Source organism: Sphaeramia orbicularis, unplaced genomic scaffold (genome assembly GCF_902148855.1).
Source record: "Sphaeramia orbicularis unplaced genomic scaffold, fSphaOr1.1, whole genome shotgun sequence".
In the NCBI taxonomy this organism is placed as follows: domain Eukaryota; kingdom Metazoa; phylum Chordata; class Actinopteri; order Kurtiformes; family Apogonidae; genus Sphaeramia; species Sphaeramia orbicularis.
The window spans coordinates 137,489-148,874 of NW_021941623.1; the positions used below are offsets into that span (position 1 = coordinate 137,489).

The following is an 11,386-nucleotide window of genomic DNA, read 5'->3' on the forward strand; positions in this document are numbered from 1 at the left end:
TGTATGATGTATGTATATATATATATATATATATATATGTATGTATGTATATATGTATATATGTGTATATATTTATGTATATATGTATGTATATATATGTATATATGTGTATATATTTATGTATATATGTATGTATATGTATGTATATATGTATGTATATATGTATGTATGTATGTATGTATATATGTATGTATGTATATATGTATATATATGTATGTATATATGTATATATGTATGTATATATGTATATATGTATGTATGTATGTGTGTGTGTATATATATATATATATATATATATATATATATATATATATATATATATATAAAATGAGGGGATGATAAAAATGTGAACGGTACACCCACACGCACACAATAAAGTTTTACAAAATCAAAGCCTTATTAAAAATGGTAAAGCATGAGTTTTATGCTCAGCTGTTTGTACAATTTTCAAGTCACTCAAACGGATTCTGTCTGTCACACACACACTTGCATACACACACAGTTGGCTTTTCAAAATAAAAGCCTCATTAAAAGGTGATGGTTTCAGCAGAGGGGCGCAAGTGTTCTGTAGGGATGAAAGGAGGACGGATGCAAAAGGGAGGGGGCTGGTGTTGGGATGGAGAGGTGTGAGTGGAATGTAGGTGTCGACGGCCACGGGAGGCAGAACTCATGGGAGGTGGAACATATGGGAGGCAGAACACACGGGAGGCAGAACGTACGGGACGCAGAAGTAACGGGAGGCGGAACGTATGGGAAGTGGAATGCACGGGAGGTGGAACGTATGGGAGGCAGAGCACATGGGCGGCAGAATGTACAGGAGGCGGAACGTATGGGAAGTGGAACGCACAGGAGGCGGAACGCACGGGAGGTGGATCGCCCAGTGCGAGGTCCCGCCCAATGCTGCTTGCAGCTTTAATTGTCTTTGTTTTAGTGCAAAAAATAACATTAAATTGTGAAAATATTTACATTTACAAACTATCCTGTAACAATAAAATGTCAATAACCTGAACAAATATGAACAACCTGAAATGTTTAAAGTAAATTCAGCCCAATTTGAACTCTTTTCTGCCTGTTCCTCAGTGTTTAGTGTCTTTGTGGCAGATACTTCAGGGCAAAAACAGGACTGACAAACCACTGCAGGAGCCACAAAAACTGAAGTCAAGGTCGTCATCCAGACTGATGGACCAACAACAGTGTGTGTAGATCTGATCCAGAATGCACATGTAGAAATGAGAAGTGGAGGCAGAATATTGTTAAAATTGCACTGATTTTTCTGAAGAAATTTCAGTTTTTTCAGGTTATTCACATCTTTTTTGTTTGGATAGTTTCTAAAAGTAAGTATTTTCATAATTTAATAGGGTTTTTTGCACTAAAACAAAGACAACAATTTGCATTTGTCATTATTTATAGGTTATTCTGTTCTTATTTTACTGGCTCGGTCCACTGCGGATCAAATCGGCTGAATGTGGAACCTGAAAGAACAGGAGTTTGAGAACCGTGGTCTTAGTCATGTGGAGCAGCTTTTATCAGTGTCAGTGTTTGACACTTGGATCCAATGGTCTCATTTTTTTGACCTGAGGAACCAGAGATGGAACCAAACAGTGTAAACGACATAGATAAGAGACCAGAGACAAACCAAACAGCATCATGTACAGACTGAAGAGCTGTGGTTTTAGGGGATGTTTCCGTTTGTATTTTCATGATACATTTAGTTCCAATAAGTCATGAGACTTCTTTAGTTTAATTCTTGCTGGGGTAGGACTGGGACACTTCAGGCAGAAGTATTCTTTCAAATGCAAGATTTATGCAGTAATGGTAGTAGTAGTAGTTTTACTTTGAGCACATAGAATCACCAGATAACAAAGAATCATACAACATGGTCAAAAAAAAATAAATTAAATTTTTCTGCACTCAAAAAGGAGTGGGCAGAAGTATAACTTATTGACTCCACCCCCTTTTTACAAACTAATAATCAAACTAGACCTGCTTCCTTTGCTTTGTTAACGCACATTTTCCTCTGTATATTTTTACAATAACATAAAACATCCACACAAACCGTTCATAAACACTTTTTTAGTCACCTCACACACAATCAGATTTGCATAATCAACCGTTTTTAATATAAACTATAATATTTATATGGACTTTAAATATTTACTCCAAATACAATGATCAATAAATGTGATAATATCTTCGTATCATGATAACCAATTAACTACAATAATATCTTACTTTATGCGCACTTCTATAATGTTCTGTATTTTGTTATTATAGTGGATTTATACATCCTTTTAAATGCACAAACTGAAGAAGACATTTTTAAGTTTTGCTCCAGATTATTCCACAGATGAACCCCTCTAACACAGAAACACTGGCTTTTTATGTTTGTTCTACACTTAATTTTCCATGTCCATGTATATACAGAATATTTACCTTAGTATTTTGTGCATTAGGTAGACAATGATAGTTTATTATTATTTGTGTTGTACAACCACACTGGCTTCAACTTGTAATAGAAGAAAACTACTGTAAATCTAAGTCAACTTAATTAAATCTCAAGAAATCACTATCGACTCATTATTTGGAGTTTTAACCGGACTCACAACAGTGATTTGACCATTACAACGAGCACAAGACAGTATCTTTCACATGTTCTTGCTCATTTTGCGGTTTCCAACAGATCAACTTCAAGCTATGATGAACTAATGCCGCGTTTCCACGACGTGATGTCGACTCAGCTCGACTCAACTCAGCCTTTTTGCGTTTCCATTACGAAAAAGGACCTGGAAACTGGTACCCGGTACTACTTTTTTGGTATCACCTCCGCCGAGGTTCCAGGACTGGGGACCAGATACTAAAAGGTGATGTGTAAACACTGCAGACCACTGATTGATCAGAGAGTTGTCTGTGTGATCCACTGTTTTACAAAAAATAGATGCGAAAGTTTACAGTAAATCTGTCGGTAGGTGAATCCACATGATGACAGCCTGCAAAGCTACACCATGGTTTGTCCAGGAGGTTCAGATGGAAAAATTCAGCATGAGTTTGACGAGACAACACGCAACGAGCGAGTTTATCAGCAACTCTGAGCAGACGACACAGAAGTAACGCACCGCATCACTATGACGACCAGGTACTGTAAAGTCAGTAGTGTCCTGTAATAGGGCTGTAAGAAAATATCGGTTCTACATTTCACAATACTGTATCGATATTATGAAGTACTGCATCGATATTTTTAGGTATTTATTCAAATGCTGATATTGTGGAAGTTCATTTTTGTTTTTTTTTATTTAACACTCTTCTATTAAATAATGTTCATTCCTCTGTTGGTATCGCACAAAAGTCCTGTTCTGATGTTAGTTCTGAACTAATAAAATCTGAACATTTGAACAGGATCTGAAACTGGAATGTCTGTAAAACTGAATTTCAGTTTGAACACAGGAACATTTGGTGACAGAACATTAGATCCTGTTGGATCAAATAAAAATGTGTTTAGTATTTGTGCAGATTTCTGGTGTAATTCAATTCTTCAAGGAAATCAATTAAAAAAAAAAGGAAACAAACAAAAAATTGCCTTTTTAGCAATATCGTGATATCGTATAGCGATCCTAGTATTGTGATTTGTTTCGTATCACCAGATTCTTGCTGATACACAGCCCTATCCTGTAATGAAAACGATCTCCAGAAATAGGACCTGGTACCCGAGTTGAGTCGAGTTGAGTCGAGTCGAGTTGAGCCGGTTCCACGTAATGGAAATGCAGCATAATCTACTTTAATGTCACCTGATCACGGTTCACTTTACTGATGATGCCTGTTCCAACATCCATCAACACGACACAAACTTCACTGTCGTATTTCAGTCCAGTCTCACAAATATTCAGTATCAGTAGTATCAGATAAAATTAAGAAAAAAAAAACCCAACATATCCTCCAATCTGTGGTATTTTAATAGCTAAGATGACTCATAGTTTAGCTGAATAACAGTCTTTTCTTCTTTGAGTTGAGCTTTAATTATGAATAATTAGATAAAACCTTTGTAAAATGGTTGTTTTGTAGGTTCAACGGTACCTGTATGTGATTGGCTGCTCCAGGTCATGTCCTTCAGGGAGGCGGTACCAGAACAGGTTGTGTCCGGGGTTCTGGGTGGACGAGTAGTTGTAGACAGATGGGTGAGAGAAGAGGGGGCAGGACAACCACCCAGACTCCGCCTCCATCACTGCGACTGCACTTTCACTGGACTCGCCCCAGTCATAACACTCTGAGGAGAGGGAGGAGAGAGAGAAGGAGGAGGAGAGGGAGGAGGGGGAGAAAGAGTAGACAGAGGAGAAGGAGATGGAAGAGGAGGAGAAGGAGGAGGGGAGAAGGAGAGGGCGTTTGAATCCCTGTTAGCGTCAATGTCCTGATCCAACACACACGAGTGCAGACATGATCTACTACAAACACATACATTCAACTGGGCCATAAAGGTGGAGAAATGACAACAAACATGAACATCTGCACCAGGAAACCCACTATTAAACCCACTATTAAACCCACCAGTTAATCCACTATTAAACCCACCAGTAAACCCACTATTAAACCCACCAGTAAACCCACTATTAAACCCACCACGAGATGGGAACAGATGAAAACACCTTCTGAGCTCCAACAAACACGTGTTCCAACCTGATCTGAACAAACCCTAACCCTAACCCTGGCTGTTTCCCTAACCCTAACCCTAACCCTGGCTGTTTCCCTAACCCTAACCCTAACCCTGGCTGTTTCCCTAACCCTAACCCTAACCCTGGCTGTTTCCCTAACCCTAACCCTAACCCTGGCTGTTTCCCTAACCCAAACCCCTGAATTAGAGTCACAATAAGGACAATAGTTTCCTGTGGATGTTACAGTTTTAATCTATGCTGTTCAAGTTCAACTTCAGGGTTGATAATTAAACAGAACTGTTCAGATGAAGCGCTCCACTGTCCTCATCCGGTACTGGTCCAGTACCGGTCAATCAAACCCACGTGGTCTTCCTGATCTGCTGCCAAACGGCTGCTCCACCTCAGCTTTTATGTGAGAATCAAACACAGTTTAGTGGATGTGGACGTTAACTGGCCTTGTAAAAGGAACTACATTATTACACCTCCATGTCAGTAAAGTCGTGATGGGGACGAGACCGCCTATGATGAGACCGAGGCTTTGAAGGGTCGAGACCGAGACCGTTGGTTTTTCAAATGCAGTTGAGACTGAGTTTTTCAGGAGCTGAGACCGGGTCAAAACCAAGCCCATAAAAACAAGTCAGTTTTCATAACTGTGATTTAATATCATCCCAGTTCATCATCTACAGTTTGGCCTACAGACTGGGACAGACTGGGAACTGATTATGGGAGCAGTCTTCATTAGATATTCATTCATTGATTTTCTGAACCCACTTTCTCCTCACTAGGGTCATGGGGGTCGCTGGAGCCTATCCCAGCTACTTATGGGTGAAGGCGGGGTTCACCCCGGACATGTGACCAGTTCATCACAGACTGAACATATAGAGACAAACTACTGCCACATTCACACCTATGGGGGATTTAGATTAACCAATTAACCTATCAGTGCATGTGATTGGATGGTGGGAGGAGCCAGAGTACCAGCAGAGAACCCACACAGACACAGGGAGAACATGTAAAGGTCCCGCCCTCATCGACTGGTGTTGGAATCGAACCCAGAACCTTCTTGCTGTGAGGCACCAGTGCTAACCACTGCACCACCATGTCGTCCAAAAATAAATAAATAAATAAATAAATAAATACATAAATATATACATATACATTATAGAAGTGTGCATAAAATAAGATATTATTGTAGTTAATTGGTTATAATGATAAGAAGATATTATCACATTTATTGATCATTGTATTTTGGGTAAATATTTAAAGTGCATATAAATATTATCGTTTATATTAAAAACGGTTGACTACGCAAATCTGATTGTGTGTGAAGTGACTAAAAAAGTGTTTATGAACGGTTTGTATGGATGTTTTGTGTTATTGTAAAAATATACAAAGGAAAATGTGAGTTAACAAAGCAAAGGAAGCAGGTCTAGTTTGATTATTAGTTTGTAAAAAGGGGGTGGAGTCAATATGTTATACTTCTGCCCACTCCTTTTCTAGCACAGAAAAATTTTATTTATTTATTTATTTTGACCATGTTGTATGATTCTTTATCTGGTGATTCTGTGCTCGAAATAAAACTACTACGACATATATTACAAATCAATAATATTTAGTTAACAATGAACAAGAATATATGCAACATATCAACAGTGATGCACTCTGTCAGCCCAGTACTGCGTTTGTAACCTTTGCTCATACTACAGTATATTTAGACTGATTTACATTTACATTTACATTTATGTGTTTGGCAGGCGGTTTTTTCCAAAGCAACTTACAGGAGAAAAATACAAGAAAAATACAAGAAAAAACTAAAAACATAAAACAGCTGTACAATTAAAACAGTGTTGTACTTTATGCAGATTTCACCCTGCACTGTCCAGAACTCGCAGAAGAGGCAGAACCATGGATCTGCAACCAGGTCCTTGGATACTTTATGGTGATGTCCAGATCTACATGTTTTTGCTTCCGTACTGCTTCTCTCTGTTTGAATATGAGCTGAACAGTCACTGAATGGTGCGCATCAGGGAGATTTAGAAGCAGGTATACGCACCGCTGACTGCGACATTAGGAGGTATACCCTGGACTACACCAGCAGCTGAAATGGAATGGAAATCTGTTGGTCTCGAGGACTCCATCTTAAATTATGAGTCCTTCTCCTTCTACTGTGGTCCAAGACCGAGTCAAGACCGAGTCCTTGAAGGGTCAAGACCGAGATGAGACCGAGACAGCAGAAACGGTCTCAAGACATCCAGTACTACAGCACTGCATTAAAGGACTGCAGGCTGACATTAAAACCCTGAAACAGCAAATGGTTCGGATCCAGGTCAGCACCATGGGCGACCAAAGACCTGATCTGGGTCAGAACTACCATATATTTCAGTAGGAAACTGAAGTTCCCATAGTTCTGACATCTGAACCAAGATCCCCACAGTTTAGTTTGGATGAGGATATGCATGAAATCCAGTTTGAAGGAGCAGGCAGTAACTGAAGGACCTGAAGGACCTGAAGGACCAGGCAGTAACAGAAGGACCTGAAGGACCAGGCAGTAACAGAAGGACCTGAAGGACCAGGCAGTAACAGAAGGACCTGAAGGACCAGGCAGTAACAAATGGACCTGAAGGACCAGGCAGTAACAAATGGACCTGAAGGACCAGGCAGTAACAGATGGACCTGAAGGACCAGGGAGTAAGAAATGGACCTGAAGGACCAGGCAGTAACAGATGTACCTGAAGGACCAGGCAGTAACAGATGGACCTGAAGGACCAGGGAGTAACAAATGGACCTGAAAGACCAGGCAGTAACAAATGGACCTGAAGGACCTGAAGGACCAGGCAGTAACAGAAGGACCTGAAGGACCAGGCAGTAACAAATGGACCTGAAGGACCAGGCGGTAACAGATGGACCTGAAGGACCAGGGAGTAAGAAATGGACCTGAAGGACCAGGCAGTAACAGATGGACCTGAAGGACCTGAAGGACCAGGCAGTAACAAATGGACCTGAAGGATCAGGCAGTAACAGATGGACCTGAAGGACCAGGCAGTAACAGATGGACCTGAAGGACCTGAAGGACCAGGCAGTAACAGAAGGACCTGAAGGACCAGGCAGTAACAGATGGACCTGATGGACCTGAAGGACCAGGCAGTAACAAATGGACCTGAAGGACCAGGCAGTAACAGATGGACCTGAAGGACCAGGGAGTAACAAATGGACCTGAAGGACCAGGCAGTAACAGATGGACCTGAAGGACCAGGCAGTAACAGATGGACCTGAAGGACCAGGGAGTAACAAATGGACCTGAAGGACCAGGCAGTAACAGATGGACCTGAAGGACCTGAAGGACCAGGCAGTAACAGAAGGACCTGAAGGACCAGGCAGTAACAGATGGACCTGAAGGACCAGGCAGTAACAGAAGGACCTGAAGGACCAGGGAGTAACAGATGGACCTGAAGGACCAGGGAGTAACAGAAGGACCTGAAGGACCAGGCAGTAACAGATGGACCTGAAGGACCTGAAGGACTAGGCAGTAACAGAAGGACCTGAAGGACCAGGTAGTAACAGATGGACCTGGAGGACCAGGCAGTAACAGATGGACTTGAAGGACCTAAAGGACCTGAAGGACCAGGCAGTAACAAATGGACCTGAAGGACCAGGCAGTAACAAATGGACCTGAAGGACCAGGCAGTAACAGAAGGACCTGAAGGACACAGATCTGTATGAACCGTCTGGAGTGACGTCTGTTCCTCTGTTGCATCAACTGAACAACACACGTTAGTCCATGACAACATGTTCTATTTCATCACAACAAAACAGGGAAGTAACACAGACACACACACCACACACACACACACACACACACACACACACACAGACAGACAGACAGACACACACACACACACACACACACACACACACACACACACAGAGACACACACACAGATATATAATTATTTCTAATAACAGACAGATTCGTTGTATTACCTGTTGTCTGTTTACCTGCGGTCTGTTTACCTGCGGTCTGTTTACCTGAGGTCTGTTTACCTGCGGTCTGTTTACCTGTGGTCTGTTTACCTGTTGTCTGTTTACCTGTGTTCTGTTTACCTGCGGTCTGTTTATCTGTTGTCTGTTTACCTGCGGTCTGTTTACCTGTTGTCTGTTTACCTGTGGTCTGTTTACCTGTTGTCTGTTTATCTGTGGTCTGTTTATCTGCGGTCTGTTTACCTGTGGTCTGTTTACCTGTGGTCTGTTTACCTGTGGTCTGTTTACCTGCGGTCTGTTTATCTGCGGTCTGTTTACCTGTGTTCTGTTTATCTGAGGTCTGTTTACCTGTGGTCTGTTTACCTGTTGTCTGTTTACCTGTGTTCTGTTTACCTGCGGTCTGTTTATCTGTTGTCTGTTTACCTGCGGTCTGTTTACCTGAGGTCTGTTTACCTGTTGTCTGTTTACCTGTGTTCTGTTTACCTGCGGTCTGTTTATCTGTTGTCTGTTTACCTGCGGTCTGTTTACCTGTTGTCTGTTTACCTGCGGTCTGTTTACCTGTTGTCTGTTTATCTGTGGTCTGTTTACCTGTTGTCTGTTTACCTGTTGTCTGTTTACCTGCGGTCTGTTCACCTGCGGTCTGTTTACCTGCGGTCTGTTTATCTGTTGTCTGTTTACCTGCGGTCTGTTTACCTGCGGTCTGTTTACCTGCGGTCTGTTTACCTGCGGTCTGTTCACCTGCGGTCTGTTTACCTGTGGTCTGTTTACCTGCGGTCTGTTTACCTGTGGTCTGTTTACCTGTGGTCTGTTTACCTGTGGTCTGTTTACCTGCGGTCTGTTCACCTGCGGTCTGTTTACCTGTGGTCTGTTTACCTGTGGTCTGTTTATCTGCGGTCTGTTTACCTGTGTTCTGTTTACCTGCGGTCTGTTTACCTGCGTTCTGTTTACCTGTGGTCTGTTTACCTGTGGTCTGTTTATCTGCGGTCTGTTTACCTGTGTTCTGTTTACCTGCGGTCTGTTTACCTGTGGTCTGTTCACCTGTCCTGGGACTGCATGTGCCTTACACCAGACAGTCCAGGTTCTGTTCATGGCTCTACTCAGCACGACCACAACAGGAGTCCCTCCTCCTGCAGACCCAGCTCCTCAGAGAGCACCTCCTGCCCAAGCACTTTCAAACATTCCAGTTTAAATGTATTATTATGTCGATTCTGTTGTTTTAATTGGTATTTTTAATTTCACTGTTTTAATTGTACAGCTGCTTTTGTGTCTTCTTACTCTATTCTATATTTTAGTCCATCATTTTGCTTTTTTATTCTTCTGTACGACACTGTTTTTAATTGTACAGCTGCTTTAAGTCGTTAATCTATTCTTGTATTTTATCCTTTTATTTTGATTTTCCCCTGTAAGTCGCTTTGGAAAAAAGCATCTGCCAAATGCATAAATGTAAATGTAAATGTAAATATGTAAATTAGCTCTTAGCTAACTCTGGTGCAACTGTGTGATTGCACAATGTCCCTGTCAAATAAACCATAAAATAAAATAAAATTTAAAAAAATAATAAAATTAAATAAATAAAATTAAAAATGATTTTCAAAAATCTGTTTTTTGATCAGATTTGGAACAAAAAACAAAACATCGAGTTTTGTTGTGAATATGATGTTAGTCTGGGTTTGTGGGTACTGGAGTCTGGGTTTGTGGGTACTGGAGTCTGGGTTTGTGGGTACTGGAGTCTGGGTTCGTGGGTACTGGAGTCTGGGTTTGTGGGTACTGGAGTCTGGGTTTGTGGGTACTGGAGTCTGGGTTTATGGGTACTGGAGTCTGGGTTTGTGGGTACTGGAGTCCGGGTTTATGGGTACTGGAGTCTGGGTTTGTGGGTACTGGAGTCCGGGTTTATGGGTACTGGAGTCTGGGTTTGTGGGTACTGGAGTCTGGGTTTGTGGGTACTGGGTTTGTGGGTACTGGAGTCTGGGTTTGTGGGTACTGGAGTCTGGGTTTGTGGGTACTGGAGTCTGGGTTTGTGGGTACTGGGTTTGTGGGTACTGGAGTCTGGGTTTGTGGGTACTGGGTTTGTGGGTACTGGGTTTGTGGGTACTGGAGTCTGGGTTTGTGGGTACTGGGTTTGTGGGTACTGGAGTCTGGGTTTATGGGTACTGGAGTCCGGGTTCGTGGGTACTGGAGTACCTGATGTTACAATAGACATGAATAAGTTCAATGAGTGCAGAGTCCACTGTCAAAAATAACAATCAGTTAATTAAATCAAATTGCTTAAACACCAACTTACGTGTTCAGTCTTTCACCAATCAATTAGTGGCAGCAGAAACACACACACACACGCGCACACACACACACACACACACACACACACACACCCTAATTACCTCATCCATTATAGATGGATGAGTTAATTAGACAGAGGATGAAGATGACGACTGTTCAATATGTGATAATAGTGATGACTAATGCATTCTTTAAAGACCAGTCTCATTAGGCTTCGATCACAAACGATGATGGAAAAACCACAGGACTTTGGTCACCCTAACCCACTAGAATCCACTGGGATCCACTAGAATCTACTACAATTCACTGGAATCTACTGGGATCTACTGGAATCTACTGGAATACTGGAAACAATGATAAAATTAATTCATTCATGGGTGAAGGGATACATCTGCACCTGCTGTTCAGTGTGTGTGTGTGTGTGTGCGTGTGTGTGTGTGTTCAGTGTGTGTGTGTGTGTGCGTGTGTGTGTTCAGTGTGTGGTGTGTGTG

At 41.8% G+C, this 11,386-nt stretch overlaps 1 protein-coding gene across 1 annotated transcript in view; it reads right to left on the reverse strand.

The window, feature by feature from the left end:
* The window catches only part of LOC115416570 (interleukin-1 receptor accessory protein-like), an 80,199-nt gene that overhangs the window by 52,317 nt on the left and 16,496 nt on the right, over positions 1-11,386 (reverse strand). Inside the window, exon 3 of the mRNA XM_030130383.1 lies at positions 4,069-4,258. Coding sequence (XP_029986243.1) covers positions 4,069-4,258 — 190 coding nt within the window. The remainder of the gene's footprint in view (positions 1-4,068; positions 4,259-11,386) is intronic.